The sequence below is a fragment of the Cryptomeria japonica genome, chromosome 3 (genome assembly GCF_030272615.1).
Source record: "Cryptomeria japonica chromosome 3, Sugi_1.0, whole genome shotgun sequence".
Classification (NCBI taxonomy): Eukaryota; Viridiplantae; Streptophyta; class Pinopsida; order Cupressales; family Cupressaceae; genus Cryptomeria; species Cryptomeria japonica.
Window position 1 is genome coordinate 350,884,171 of NC_081407.1, and position 17,214 is coordinate 350,901,384.

Genomic DNA, 17,214 nt, shown 5'->3' on the forward strand with positions numbered 1-17,214 from the left:
CAAATACAATTCATCATTATCAAAGTCCACAACAAGACCTCATCAAAGAAATTCAAGACATGAAGAGTATCATTAAGGACATGAAAGAAAGGACTAATAAAAGAAAAACTTACTCGTTCGAAGAGTTTTTCCCTTGTCCTTACGACCCATCTATATCAGTTGCACCCTACCCCCCGAGATTTGAGATCCCCAAATTCACCAAGTATGAAGGCAAAGGAGACCCCCGCGATCATGTCTGAGAATTACACATCCTATGCCAAGAAGTCTCCTACAGTGACCTTTATCTTCGTAGACTCTTTCCCAAGAGTCTCACGGGAGACGCCCTAGCATGGTTCTCATCTCTACCACGAGGTTCCATTGTCTCTTTTCCAGACTTGGCAGAAAAATTTGTGGCCCACTATGCTTACAACATGGTTAATGATGTTTCTATGATGGACCTATGCAATACAAAACAAAGGCCCGGAGAAACCTTCGCTAATTTCCTACAAAGATGGCAACATCTTATCAAGAAATTCCAGTGGGACATGCCAGAACAACATCAAATTGAGCTATTTCAAAAGAACTTGGTGCCTGAACTTTCGAGACCCTTAATATCTCAATGTATCAAATCCTTCCAAAAATTGACCGATAAGGGCCTCGCCCTTGAACATGTCTTGTTGGAGGAAGGGACCTTGAAACATTACCAGAAGTCGACACAAATTTCTTCCTCTTATCATAGTGACAAGCCAAAATTCTGGTCTAAAAACAAAAACGTGGTCAATGATGGTGTAACCGATGCAAAGCGGGTCCAAACCGTGACCGCTCCCCCGAAATCCACCACCAATAATCATCAATTCAATCAAAATCAATCTCAAAAACCGCATAACAATGTCTCAATCTAGGGACGACCACACCGATCAAATAATAGGACTCCAAGGGACTTCACTCCTCTGGCTGAGCCTATTGAAATGGTGCTTCAAAAACTTATCCAAGCAGGTGTAGTGGTTTTTCCAATCACTCGCCCGTTTGACCCCAATCAACCTAAACCAAGATGGTACAATGAAAATGAGTATTGTGAATACCATCGTATCAAGGGACATGATACACGAAAGTGTATGAAGCTTAGAAGCTACATACAAGATCTCATTGATAGGGGTGAGATTGAAGTAGCAAACGCGAAATCTGGTAATAACAATGACAAACTTAAAATCTACCAGGAACCATTCCCGAAGCATGATAAAGGAAAAGGCTCATCATCCAACGCAATGGGTTTTGACTACGCTAATCACATAACCGATTTTGATTTCTTAGTAGGTCGCATTGAACCTGCAGACACTTGTGTCAATGTCATAACCATCCAAGGAGTTAATCCTCCTTCTTCCCAAAGCAGACCAAATCCTGCTAGGATAGTCATCCAAGGCGCCACGCCTTCCACCTCCCATTTCCAGAATGACTGCAATGTAACTACACGCTGAGGTAAGGTCACCATCCAAGGAATCCCTCCCCCACCAAACCCCCTGCCCATGTCTTCCACCCGTCGATATGACCTCCTTGACCAACTTGGGAAGACCCCTACACATATTTCCATTCTAGAATTTCTCAAGACTTCCCCGGTCCATAAAGAAATTTTGGAACAAGCCCTTCTTGAATCACGCGTTCCTGATAACATCAACACCACCCAATTCCAAGCCATCATTGGAAACCTTGCTACCCAACAACACCTTGTATTTACCTCCAAAGATGCTCCCGCAGATGAAGACCATAACAAACCTTTGCATATTGAAGCTCTTATCCACAAGCATAAGGTCAAATGTATCTTGATAGACGGTGGATCCGGGCTTAATCTGTGTACATACAAATTAATAAAACAATTGGGACTTCTGAGGATCTGGTAGACACATCAGGAAGGATCACAATAAAGGTATATGATGATGCAGAAAGACTTTCAAAGGGCATGATCACCTTACCTCTTCAAGTGGGCCCCATTACAATTGAAACCCCTTGCCAAGTACTAGATCTTGATCTCCCCTACAACATTCTCCTCGGGCAGCCATGGATTCACTCCTTGAAGGTTGTACACTCCACCTATCACCAATGCATCAAATTCCCCTTCAATGGAAGAGAGATAACTATCAAAGGCAATCCCCAACCTTTTCAATATTGCAAACTATTAGAGGGGAAGCATCCATATCATTGTCCACTAAATATACCCTCACCAACGTCTCCATCTGACACATCAAATGTTGCCTCCACATCATCCCAACTAGATAATCAAATCAAGATCTTGGACAATGGCTGTGGAGAATACAAATTGGAGGACGTCTTATTAATAGGCAATCTCCCTCTCTCTCCTAAGTCATTTGGCAAACCAAAAGAGCTAAAAAAGGACCCAAAACCAGTCATGCAATACCAAAATACCACCTTCCGGCAATGGGGCCCACTTCATGAGGAGAGCCTTGAAGCATATGTCTCTTCCTGGTTGTACCAGGATGAGGATGATGATCCAGCAACAATATCCCAAAAAAATGTACCCAAAAGCATTTGCCATAGTTGAAAGAATGGGTTACAAAGGACATGGCTTGGGACCAGAGGAAAAGGGAAGAAAAGCACCCATAAATCCTATCTCCTACAGATACAACAGAGGCTTGGGGTACACCCCGGTGCCTAAGATTACTATCGCTGGTGCCCCTTCTAGTCCTTCTTCGGATATTGAAAGCGTTAACGAAGAGGAATTCCATGAAATGCCTTGTGAATATGAGAAAGATATCTTCTTTGACACTTACATCAATACCATCACCCCCGTAACCCCTCCCACTTCACACAAGCTACATCTTGTCCATCCTAAACTCATTGATTGGGGCCAACGAGACAAACCCACTTTAGATATCTGCACCGATGATAATGCTCTCATAGCTCTCCTGACGACGCGAAACCTGGAAGATAGTAATAGAATTGAGGGTATTCAACTACACGAAAAGGGATACTTTGGTAGTCAGGTCAATGCCCTTAGCCACAAAAAAGATAATAAAAGAAAAAGACATGATTCCCTAGGTGAAAACCTCCCTGAGGCACCTTTGGATGAAAAAAAATAAAAACAAAGGGCGTATCTGAAAGTGAAAACTTGGAAAAGGCACTTGACGATGAGGGACTTGACCTCCCTACCATTGGTTACCTTCCACAGGATAAATCAAATTTGTTGATAGAAGAAATAGACAACATCAACATGGGCACCAAAGTCATTCCGAAAAATGTGCTCATTGCTAAATCCCTCACAGAAATAGAGAAACAAGACTTCATCAACTTCCTTACTGAGGTAAAAATCAATTTTGCATGGTCCTATTCCAATATGCCAGGGTTGGATCTTGCCTTGGTGGTTCACAATCTCGCCGTCCGTCCAGATGCAAAACCTGTAAAACAAAAATTACACAAAATGTACCCACATATTGCACTCCTGGTCAAGGCGGAACTCCAAAAGATGTTAGATGTAGAATTTATCAAACCAGTAGATTACGCTGCTTGGGTCTCCAACATTGTACCTATTGGCAAACCTGCTGGGGGCATCCGCATCTGCACAGATTTTTGAGATCTAAATAGAGCTTTTCCTAAAGACGATTTCCCGCTCCCAAACATAGATATGATTATGGACCTTACAGCAGGACATGAGATGTTGTCGCCTATGGATGGATTCTTTGGATACAACCAAATCAGGATTGCAGATGAGGATCAGCATAAAACTGCATTCACAACACCATGGGGGACTTTCTGTTATCGGGTCATGCATTTTGATCTCAAAAATGCTGGAGCTACATACCAACGTACCATGACAACAATTTTTCATGACCTCTTACACAAAATTATGGAGGACTATGTGGATGATTTGCTAGGCAAATCTAAGACAAGACAAGAACACATCCCCATTTTAAGGCAGATCTTTGAAAGATTAGAAAAATACAAACTATGGCTGAATCCAAAAAAGTGTGTTTGGAGTCACATCGGGAAAACTATTAGGATTCATTGTTTCCCGCAGAGGCATCGAGGTCGATCCTGCAAAAGTAAAAGCTACAATGGAAATGCCTCCACCAAAAACTCTCAGACAACTGCACAGTCTCCAGGGAAAACTCCAATCTATTAGACGTTTTATTTCACAACTAGTAGATAAGTGCCATCCATTTGCACACCTCGTGTGCAAGGACACAAAATTCAAATGGGACTGCTTATGCCAAAAGGCCTTTGAGAAACTAAAAGAATATCTAGCATCACCTCCAGTGTTATGGCCTCCTACTCCTGGAAAACCCCTTATTTTGTATATATGTGCTACTGCAATGGCATTGGGGGCACTATTGTCACAAACAGACGACCAAGGGAAAGAACATGCCATTTACTACATCAGTCGAATTCTGGTAGGATATGAACTCAATTATACCCCCATTGAAAGAGCATGTTTGGCATTAGTGTTCAACACACAGAAACTACAACACTATATGTTAAACAACAAGACAAAACTAATTGCTAAAATTGATCCACTTAAATATCTCTTGTTAAAAGCTGCTCTCACTGGAAGAACCGCCAAATGGGTCATGCTCCTAAGTGAGTTTGACATTGAATATGTGGACAGAAAGGCAATCAAGGGACAAGTCATTGCAGATCAGTTGATTGAAGCTCCACTTCTAGGTGAGCATCCTATTCTCACAGAATTACCAGATGAGTTCATTATGACTATTTCCACATCCTCCACATGGCAATTATACTTTGATGGCTCCTGCACCCATAATGGATCGGGGGCAGGAATATTATTGGTCACACCTCAAGGAGATGGCATCCCCAAATCATACAAGATAGCCTTTGCATGTACCAACAATATAGCAGAATACAAAGCACTCATCACAGGTTTGCGCTTGGCTATCCACTGAAAAATAAAGGAGTTACAAGTTTATGGTGATTCCCAGCTCGTCATAAAACAAGTCAATGATGAATACAAGACAAAAGATGATAAAATCCTTCCCTATCGTACCATGGTTGTAGATCTTAAGCAACATTTCACGGCAATCAAGTTTGATCAAATCCCACGAACAAACAACAAGGCTGCAGATGCAATGGCCACCATTGGCTCCCTCCTTCAAATGCTAGCACACAGTCAGCAATGTGAGTTCTTGGTTGAGCAATTGTTTATACCAGCATATGACCTACCAAACTCTGAAATGGTGTATGTTCTCGTTGGTCCCGAGTCCCCTTGGTACCAAGAAACCTTCGATTTCCTCAAAGACAACACCATTCCCCCACATCTCACCAAAACCCAACAACAAACATTCATTCGCCGATGTGCTCGTTACACCATCCTTGGAGACACCTTGTTCAGAAGGCATTTTGATGGTTCCCTCATAAGGTGTTTAGATAAACAAGAAGCAGAATGGGCATTACGCGAAGTACACGAGGGCATTTGTGGGGCACACTCAAGTGGGCTCATATTGGCTAAATTTTTTTTGAGAACAGGATACTATTGGCCTAAAATGGAAGAAGCTGCATACAACTATGTGAAGAAATACATCCCTTGCTAGCAACATGGCAACAAGATTCATGCACCGTCACAAGAATTGCAGCCATTTATTACACCCTGGCCCTTCTCATAGTGGGGGCTTGATCTCATTGAAAAAATCCACCCTTCATCCTCCAACGTACATAAGTTCATTATAACTGCCACTGAATATTTCACTAAGTGGGTAGAGGATATCCCTCTTACTTTTACCACTGGTAAGCAGATATCCAAATTCATCCTGAATTACCTGATATGCCGATATGGCATTCCAAAAGTTATTATCACAGATAATGGCAAACAATTTAAAAACCAGGATGTCAAAGAACTCTGCCAAAAATTCAACATCCAACATCGCTTCTCCACCCCATATTATCCCCAAGGCAAAGGCCAAGCTGAGGCTTCTAATAAAACCTTAATCAAAATCCTCAAAAAGACAATCAATGAAGCTGGCTGCGATTGGCACCTCCAACTCCATCCCGCTTTGTGGGCCTACCGCACCTCCATTCGCACCCCCATAGGTGCCACCCCTTATTCCCTGGTCTTTGGCTCTGAAGCCATCCTTCCCCTTGAGATCGAGATCCCCTCTCTAAGGGTATCGCTGCAAGACATCTTACTAGAGGAAGAATATATAATTGCTCGCTTACAAGAGCTAGAATTGTTAGATGAAAGGCGCCTCAAGGCCTTGAACCATCTCCGGGTATATCAGAACCGCTTGCGGATGAGTTATCACAAAAGAGTCAGAACCCGGGAATTCCAAGTTGGTGATCTTGTCCTCATGGAGAATCAAAAAAATCTACAAGAAAGAGAAAAGAAAGGCAAGTTCGAGCCTAATTGGCTGAGACCATATGTAATCACAACAAAGTATGGATCAGGAGCTTATCAGTTGGCTACTCTTGAAGGCGATCCTTTGGATGAACCAATGAATATCATGCACCTCAAAAGATTTTATGCCTAATCCTCAGAAAGTCTCAAATTGTCAAAAAGCCAAAAAAAATTAAAAAATCAAGAAAAATACAAAAAAATATGAAAAAGATCCTTAAAAAAAAAAAAGCGTCACTTCGGTGAAAACATGGCAAACAGGCGCCTTGTGACACACAAAAAAAAGAAGAAGAAGAGAAAATCATAAAAAGAAAGAAAAACAATTCCCCCATTAGTGAAAACCACTTTGTGGCGCTATGGACAAGTACCTTGGTGAAAACCTCCATGCAGGCGCCAAGGTAAATAACCGGATCCACTATCTATCCAATCAACACTGCAAATAACCCGCCATCCACTCCACCCATTCGCAGTATTCCTTCTCTTCCGCCTCCTAATAAAACGTGCGTATGATGATGAGTCTTCGCCTGAGTCATGAACAAGGAATGTCCTATTAAACTGAGCTTCTACTCCTGTCAGTAAACTTCAAGAAGTATTGAGAAACAATCCCAAATCCACTAGTCACTCTCCAAAACCATAGAATCACTTGCCTAATCCAAAAGCCCACTTTGCCCTAGGGATGACTCGTTCCCTCGCCTGGCAACCTAATCCTTCATCCTAGTTCTACTCTTGGCAAGGGGTATCATTTGGTTGCAAGGAAGTGACTTGTTAGATTTTTTTAGATCTTTTTATATAGACTTGCATATTTTTCCCTATGACTGCCACTATTTAAGATTGCCCGGGTTCTTCCATATCCAGGTACGTTAAGATAGGTGCATACTGGGGCATATTTCATAGTATGGCATGTTTTGGATCCCTCTTGTATAAACCGGCGACTTGGTACTAGTGTTTATCAACACTTACCTTCTCGTGTACAAGAGGTATCGATGTGTTTGAGGGTTTCCTTGCACGAACCCACAACTTTGTACTAGTGTTTCTTAACACTTGCATTGTTGTGTGCAAGAAATTCCTGCTTGTTTGCAGAGTCAGTCCACGCCCTGGGTTTCTCATGGCATCCTGATTTCTATAATCAGTGGTGCAAGTCACTCAGGGCAATATCAAACTAGGTTGGATCTCCACATTTGTTGTGCACAAAATCTCACCATCATTCCATCAAATCCTAAACTCGATAATCCCATGGAGTTCTCAATTTCCCCCACTTCCCATCTATTCCATATTCTTCTATCTAAGATCATTGTGTTGTTATTGGCATATTCACTCTTTTTATTAATTCATTCACATTAGGTAGAGTGCATTTCTCAGACAGTCATATTTTCCACAAAACATTTACCATATAAGATTGCATCACATAAAAGATACACTCATCCACATAGCATTACATTTAGACTGTATCATAAATCATTCACACATGTGTATTTATACATAAAGAATAAAAAACACTCATCCTGCATCCAAAAACTATGTCAGCAACACATCATCAACATACATATATAAGCATCCACTTTGCATCACAAAATAGGTCAGCATAGCACATCCATGATTGCATCCATATATGACATCATAAGAGAAACAAAAATAATCCATCACAATAAATGCTACACATCATCTGTCACCAATCGAATCATGTATATATATATATATATAAAGAGGAAAATATGTCCTTCATGATACAATGACCCCTCATTGGGTCCGTTGTGGCGTATATGGACCCCCGTGAGGGCCCATCTTCCCCCACGGTCTCTCCTCTCCTATTCTTCTTTCCAAATTCTTCACGACTGCTGCATATTTCTTCCTCATTTATCCCTCTTTTTTTTCGAGAATTTTTCATCTTTTTTTTCGAACAAATTCTCGAGGGGGCATACACCTCCCATGCTTTACGTTGGGGCATCCTTTTCTTCTTCTATCTTCTACACATCGCCAAAATGTAGACACTTCAAAATAATTGTTTTTAATTATTTTTAATTCCTCACATAATTAATTCTGATTCTGATCATGTCTTATATAGGATGAATCCTTCCTAAAGCCAGACATTACGCTTTGATCATGTCTTATACAGGATGAATCCTTCCTGAAACCAGATGATGTGATCAGTCATGTCTTATACAGGATGAATCCTTCCTGAAACCAGATGTTGCGCTCTGATCATGTCTTATACAGGATGAATCCTTCCTGAAACCAAACGTTGTGATCAGTCATGTCTTATACAGGATGAATCCTTCCTGAAACCAGACGTTGTGATCAGTCATGTCTTATACAGGATGAATCCTTCGTGAAACCAAACGTTGTGATTAGTCATGTCTTATACAGGATGAATCCTTCTTGAAAACAGACGTTGCGCTATGATAATGTCTTATACAGGATGGATCCTTCCTGAAACCAGACACTTTGATCATTTTTGTCTTATACAGGATGGATCCTTCCTGAAACCAGACGCTTTGATCATTTTTGTCTTATACAGGATGAATCCTTCCTGAAACCAGACTGAATCTAGATCTTATCAATTAAATCAATATCATCATAAAAAAAAAAACAAGATTATTCTTTGAATCAACGTGTCATCACACCTCGCTTCAAAGAGGGGCAAAATGTAAACACTTAAAAATAATTATTTTAATTATTTTTAATTCCTCACATAATTAATTAATTAATTATGTTAATTCAAATTCTCCTCAATATTAATTAAATATAATTAATATTGTCACTATGGTATGTGACCGATTTATTTAATAAATCAATCCCTTGCTCTATTCTTCTAAAAATTAAATCCTCACAAATCTCCCTCTTAGCTAATTAATTTCAATTAATTAGTTAACCCACATGATTCCTACAAATCATCTTCTTAATTCATCATTAACCTAATAAATTCTTCTAGAAACTCCCTAAACTCACTTAACCTTACTCTTCTAATTTTTAATTCCTTCCACTCATTCTCTCTCTTAGTCAAATCCTCCTACAAATCCTAATCCCACCTAACACTTCCTCTAATCCCCTTCCCAATGAGTTGCTAGTGACTAATCATCATTATTAGTCACAAAGTCAACCCCTTGTCCCTTCCATCCAACCACTAGCTTTAAATGCTCTTTTCCTAGGTGAATGTGAGATTTTCAAGATCTCACATTCCTCTAGGCATCCCCTCTCCCAAGGAATTTTTAATTCCTTCTTATTCCTCCAATCCCTATGCTTATCCCTTTTTGGAGAATTTTTAATTCCTCCTCTCCATTCTCCAAGGAATGTCACATCCCTTGCTCTTCTCAAGGCACATTGGGAAGTCTTCCCAATGCACCTTGTTCTTCCCAAGGTACCTTGGGAGTCTTCCCAATGCACCTCGTGGAGTGTGGAGACAAGAAATGCCTTTAAGGCATATCTCTTGGTCTCCACACCCTCTCTTGGGCCTTGTGTGAGCTCACAAGCAATCCTAGCACTTCATCTTGAATCCATCCTACCCATCCATTCTTCCTCTCCTCTTCCTATAAATTGAGGACTCCATCTCTCCATTCATCATCTCCAAGTTTAATAATCTTATGCTGCCCTTTTGAGTTCAAAAGAGTCATCAAAGCATCCAAATTATAGCCAAATTCATACTCATCCATCACTTAGTCACTTATCCATCCATCTCATCCTCCCATCAATCATATTGTGCACATTTGGAGAGCCATCCACATCAAACAAGCAAGAGGAGCCCATCCGATCAAGTTGAAGAGAGAGGCGCTATTCAACTTCACCAAAGACTCAATCCGAGGGAGAGGTAAAGGTTTGCAAGCTATATGCATTTTATTCATGTCTTTATATGGTTTTATGCATGTTTCATGTTTTAATATCTTTTAATGTTTTATTTGTGCACTAACCACTTGAATTCACCTTGCTAACCATTTTACCATCTTCAAGAACAACCTCCTAAAACTAAACCGCACCTCCACCTATTGACCAAATATATGACCATGTTGTGCCATTGCTCAAACACATATGAAAATCCATGACACCACAATCATCATTTCATCTTGTAATTACCACCATCATGCTCCACCTCCTTTATGAACACTACTACTAACAATATTTCAAGTTGACCTAAAAAATAATAACATCTCTTAACAACATGACTGCCCAAGTACCCATTCTAAGATTGTTGGAGATGCAACACAAGTACATTAGGACTGCAATTAAATATCACACTTTCCTAACAAAATTGTGATTGATTCAAATTGATTATGATATATGTGTGATCGATAGTTGATTTTCTTATCAATTGATAATTTGATTTTATGGCATTATGAAAATATAATTAGAATGATGCCTTTAAATACACAACCCTAAACACACAATTCAAAAAATTTTAGAACTTAAGATCACACAAGATAACTAATTCTTAAAAAAATAAAATCATACATTAACAACTCATACAAAATATAAAAATAAAAGAGTGACACATGTAGTTTTCTCTATTATTTACTTTTAGAATTTGATGATAAAATAATGATTGAGAACTAAGTTAATATCTCTTTGCAATTTTGATCTAAATAACTACCTTTTACCCAAATAAAAGATACATTTAAGTTTTAAACCCATCCCACGAGTGTTTTGTTACACTAAGTAGCTCTTTCTCCACACTATAATTTTTTAGACTATAATCCATAAGACAAGTTGATTACTTTGGTGCTAATTATAGTTGCCAATGTTTAGTTGTTTGTTTTTGGAAGAGATTGTGTATATAAGTCACACATACATAGATGATATGCTTTGGTGCTAATTATAGTTGCCAATGCTTAGTTGTTTGTTTTTGGAAGAGATTGTGGATATAAGTCACACATACATAGATGATATGTTAGTAGATGAGTCAATGAAAGGAATAGGATACTCCCTCAAATTCATTTCAAGTATGAAAAAAAGATTGAATTATAATCTCTCAAAAATGAAAATGGTTGTTTACACTAATAGTCACATTGTCTATCTCACTCTAAGATGGTTACAATTTATTAAAGAAAGAAGATAATTATTCACACCACATTCAAGTGGTCACATATATGGAGAAAGGTGTTGGGGAGAAAAACAATGTATCATTTTGAAGAGTTCAACCTCATATGTGATCATCAACAAAAAAAGCATAAATGACAGTCAATATTTTGTGAAATAGGGAGGTGGATTAGATCTAAAGAAGCATGAGAAGAAAGGGTGTGTATTTTTTGTAATATTGGATGGTGGCATCCGAAAAACACTTTTATGATGAAGTGTGATACCTTCAAGGACAACAAAGATAAGCATGTCAATATAATGACTAAAGTAAATGCTTATCATCTTTTTGAATAGAAAAAGGACTAAAATGAAACGCAGTCAGAAACAAGTGCCACATAGTGGTGAGTACTTGCCTTAATAATTTTTAGTTTAATAATAATATTTGTTATAATTATTAGAAATATTTATTTATTGTAACTAATATTAGCCAATCATTTACAAGTAAAATAATTTTTGTAAATTATAAAGTTAAAAACATGCATCTATATTATAGAAAAAAGTTGAAAAATATAAAACAAAAGAAAATATTTTATTTTCATTGGTCTAAATAATTTTATTTAATAACCATTTAAACATGAAAAAAGAAATAACATATTAAAAAAACCTCCCTTATTTAAAATGAAAGGTATGACTTTTTCCTTTTGTGAATATATAAGATTTTGATTATTATTGATAATTTATATTATTAAAATAATATATTGTTTTTATTTTATTTTTTAAGTTGTAAAAAGAAACCTTTGAATAATTGATTTGTTTGGAAAAAAAATTAAAAATAAACTGATTAAATTTTTTTTATTTTTTTAACAAATTAATAAATCAAAAAATGTCATTAATTTTTTTATAACTTATATTACATGTGAATAAACTCAAAATTTATATTATTGTATTATAATGCAATGAATATTTTAGATCAATTTTTTTTATGTTGCTTAGGATTTTTTCACAATGATTTAGTTTCATTATCATCGTTTAAAAGTTAAAATTTAAGCACTTATTTTAGATTATGTCGTTTATAAGTTTTTAGAAACTCAAATTAAAGAAGGTAAATAATTTTAAAATGCGTGGTGATTCCGAAAACCCTGAGATTATGCATTCTGATAAATCCGCCTATAAGAGGCAAAACGATATTAGCCAATTGTTTGCAACAAAAATAATTTTATACCAATATTTCCCAATGGTATTGCTGTAAGCGAGTATTGGACTCTACAGGAAAACAAAATCTAGATGTTTATAATTTAATATTTTATTTAAATTTTTTATTTTTTATTTATTTTTAAATGACAATAGAAAGGAAATGGTTATATTTATTAGTAGTTGTACTTTTACATTCAATTAAGTCCAATTAATCAATTTTATTTTTTACCCATCAAAAGTGATTATTATTTATGTTTTAAAAAAAAATTGGTTTTAAGAAATATTTATCTTAAATATTTTTTATTTATAATATTGTTTATAAAGTGACATATATAGATAATTAAATGAATTGGCTATTTTACAAGGATTCGATTCACACTTTAAATTTAAATTAAATAAAAAATTACATTATAAATTAATTATTTCTATTTTTAAAATCAATTATTTTATGTATTCTTTATAGTTATAATTTTGTATAATTTTTTAAAATCATTTTATTTTTTAATACATTTTGAAAACCATAGTTTCATCTTTAATAATTTTAATACATACAAACTAATTTAATATTTTAATATATATTTAAATATTTATATGATATAATTTAATAATTATTAATTGTTATTTTATTAAGATCAATTATAGATAATATTCTAAAACTATAACTAAAATAATATTATATTAAATTAATAATTAATAATTAAATTTAAGATTAATTTTATTGTTATAATTATAATTCTTTATATTTTTGTATAAAATAAGGATTATGTTTTTAAGAAAAATGTGTATTTTTATAATTATTATTAAAACTATACTAAAAACAAGGCAAGTACTAGCCTTGTTTTAGATTGGTTTATAAGTTTTTAGATTATGCATTGTTCCGATAAACCCGCGAGGGAAAACGATATTAACCACAACAAAAATAATTTTTGTAAATTATAATGTTAACAAATGTGCATCTATACTATAAAATAAATTAAAGAAAGAAAAATAATTGTTTTTCATTGGTCTAAATAATTTATTTTAATAACCATATAAACACTGAATTTTCATTACAATATTATTGCCCCATAAATTATTTGTAACCTGAGAAATAACAAACTGACTGTCCCATAAAATATTTGCCTCATGAATGTTAAAAGATCGAACTATATATTTATATATATTAAAATATAAGAATTTTTGAATGTCCAACCTTTTACCCCCAAATAGCAGGGGATATGCGCATTCGACAGAAGTATTTTGTTACACTTGGCTGTTCTTTCTCTGCGCTAGAATTTTGTAGACTGTAATCCAGAAAGGCATGTTGATTACTTTGGTATTGATAGTAGTCGCCAACGTTCAGTTCTGTGCTTATGGAAGAGAAATTTTCGATATAAGTCATGCATACAGGGATGATATGCCGGTGGGCGACTCAGCCGAGGGGCTAGGAAATCCCCTAAAACTTATTGCAAGTATGAAGAATGGCTCGGATTACAATTTCTCAGAGATGAAGATGATCGTACACACCGGCACTCACGTTGACTCCCCTGCTCATTTCTATCAGGAGTATTATGAAGCTGGCTTGGACGTAGATACCCTCGATCTTTATCTTCTCAACGGTAAATTTACTGTTAACGGGTGCTACTACTTTCTAAACTAGTCACCCCTGGCAAATGGGTTTTGTGAATACTTTGTGCAGTAACATTTTAAACCTGGGAGCTGGCTGCCTCGTCATATTATAAAAGATTCAACTTGGGATAAGTGCACCATCTCACCACTAGACTACAGCCCAATGGACTAGCCAAGAGTTCTTTTATCCATTATATGGTGCTCTGCATGTACTGACTTAAACTTACTGGTTGGTTTTTACTGTGAAGTAAAACTCGTCTCATTTTCTTTTGTTCCTTTTTCTCCTCTCTTTAATAAACAAATTGTATTGATCAGGTTTCAGTTATATGATATGCTTGGTTAGTTCTAGTTATTGGAAAAATAAAATTTGGTATTGAAAGAGTACACGCCTTTTTAATTTTATTCCCTCCTTGGCATCTATTCAATATGGCTGAATGAATGAAATTTTTTAATTATGTCACTAAGACCAGGCAGTCTATGAAACACAAAGATAAAAACAACCTTGCTTTGCACCGGAACACCCTCCTTAGGTGCTGAGTTTTTAATTTTGTCCACAAGACCAGGCAGTCTATGAAACACAAAGATAAAAACAACCTTGCTTTTAATTTGTGTTCTACTATATACTCCCAAAAAGTTTTCCAAACAGCAGGTTAATCATTATAGTATAATAATTTGATGCATTCTTGACATCTCCATTTTTTAGGAGAATAATGACAATACTTGTTGTCCAATTTGCTGGATTGCCATTTTGCATGACCCCATTGAATATGATTTGCATGGTATTTTTTCCAGAGATTTGAAGTGGTAACAAACATGTGAGTAACAAACTGTATCTTGAATGAAAAATAGCCATCTATGCCAATCCTTCAAAAGAAGTTCAAAATATTATCAGACATGTTGGGCCAAATACTCCTAATCCAGACCATCAATTTTCTTAAGAAATGATCGCAATATGTAATAATTAGCAAAAACTTAAGCTGGGAATGTTATTTCTCTATTAATCTACTCCACATTGACTGAAACCTACAACACCAGTTCCAGCTAAGAGAATTATTGAGGCCTTTTCAAGAAAAAGATGTAGTTGAGGAAACCAACAAATAGAAAGAAACATTTGATTCCATTCATGTAGCACAGGAGGCATTTTCTTCAGACAATTGTTGAAGCCGTTTTGGATCCTTTCTTGTTCACGTCCAACTCTAGATAATGTTGGATACACCTCATATGCTTCCTGTTATATACTTCCTGCGATTTGAATTGAAGATTACATCCTTCAACAAAAAATTCTAGGCTAGAAGAGGTATGGCAGTATATATTAGGAGTTGTTTTGGGTACTCGACAATAAGAATGTATATCCTTCTCGAGGAAAAGGGAAGAATATCAAGATCATGATGAGTTTGGTTTACTTAATGCTGACTTTGGAAGGTGAAAGAGAAACAATATATATAGCTCATCATATCAAGTTGAAGCACATCATGATGCTGAACTTCTTGTGAGTAGTCTTTGCTTAGCTGTTTAAACCAGGTTTCAATGTCCTTTCCTGTTGAGCTGTCCAAACATAGAATAGTAATTATACACTGGACATTGTTTTGTGATTATCATATATAACAAAAATTGAAATTCAACATGCTTCACAGATCTTTGGTTAAAAAATGAGTTTAAATAAGTGAGATGTAACCTTGGGTAATGCTAAAAAAGCAGATGCTGCTCAAGAAAAATACTAAATTGAAGTCAATCCTTTCGGATTAATCTTTGCTTTTCTAAGACATTGCTTTTGTACGTTCATGTTGCTCATTTCTTTGTCTTGCGTTGTTTCTCTTAAAAAGTATAAGCAGAAAATATGGGCCTTAAGCTATATGTATCTAACTTGGGTTATTTGTCATGCATCTCCTTACAGGCTTACAGTGTGGGGCATTTATAGAAACATTCATATCGTCAGTCATTAATTAAGCATACTTTAATAGAAACATACCATTAGCTTAAGTGGTTGGTAACAAATTATTTTAAGAAATCTTAAGTTCAGACATATACTTTGTTTAAGAATCAAATATTCCAAAAAATTTAAAAAAGGAATGAAAATCAAGCTTGCCAATCTCTGAGACAAATACTAAGTCAATTGGAAAGAAGTGTGTGCTTATAAGAGAACTTTACTATCATTTATAGTTATACAGAAACATTGAAAGGCTCTAATCCACTCGTGAGTAATAATCATGCAATATTGTTCATATTCATATCTTATCTCCTTGGCGCATCTTAATTGGAAAAAGGTCACCCTAGATATTTTTAACGTATTTAAATAGATAGTAAAATCTTTTGTCATGTTAAAATTTTCTTGGCTCTAAGTTATCCATGCTTCCCTTGCCTGTACTGTTAATGTTGTTTGTTATTTAAAGATGAATTATCTTGATTTTACTCGTCTTGTTTCAACCATGAAAGCAATAACTAAATAATAACATGTCTTTTTGAGAGAATAAAGATAGTCTCTACGATTTTTTGGTTCTCCTTTTCTTCTTATCTTCATTTTTACTTCAGAGAAAATTTACTGAAAGATTTTTTTTTTTTGGTTCGATACAGGTCCTGCACTAGTTGTGGATGTTCCTAGAGACACAAACATCACTGGTAATTGGATTGCCTTCATATGTTGTTCACCTTGACTTTGTATTGTAGCATACTTTGTCATTAGTATTTTTTATTTTATATGAGAACAGTTATAAACACAATTTCAAGCAATTTTCTTATGATGTAACAGGCTCTATCAAGATTTTGGCATAGCAATTGACAACTATAAACTCGCATTTTTTCCCTTGCTTCCAGTGATTCACTTTTTGATGAGATTTGCATGCTTTGGTTTGTCAAATTACTTCGTTTCTACAGGCTATGAGCTACAAAAGCAGGTTGTCGTTGAATAAATCACACCTGAGAACAAATATTTTGCTAGCAACCCCGTGTCATATCTTGTGTAGTAATGAATGCTGCTGCTGTAAAGATAATATATTGGATTTGAACAAAATGGTAGAGCAAGATCAAAATGATAGAAGATTCACAGTAATCAACACAATTCTAAAGAGCTTAAGTCAATA

At 35.8% G+C, this 17,214-nt stretch overlaps 1 protein-coding gene across 2 annotated transcripts in view; it reads left to right on the plus strand.

Annotated features, from left to right (window-relative positions):
- Positions 1–13,704: 13,704 nt before the first annotated feature.
- The window catches only part of LOC131076520 (cyclase-like protein 3), a 114,513-nt gene continuing 111,003 nt past the window's right edge, over positions 13,705–17,214 (plus strand). Inside the window, exons 1-2 of one of the 2 annotated variants that reach the window (XM_058013756.2) lie at positions 13,705–14,127; positions 16,709–16,753. In XM_058013756.2, the coding sequence (XP_057869739.1) occupies positions 13,830–14,127; positions 16,709–16,753 (343 nt within the window). In that variant the 5' untranslated portion in view covers positions 13,705–13,829. The remainder of the gene's footprint in view (positions 14,128–16,708; positions 16,754–17,214) is intronic. The other variant, XM_058013757.1, reaches the window with a different exon arrangement.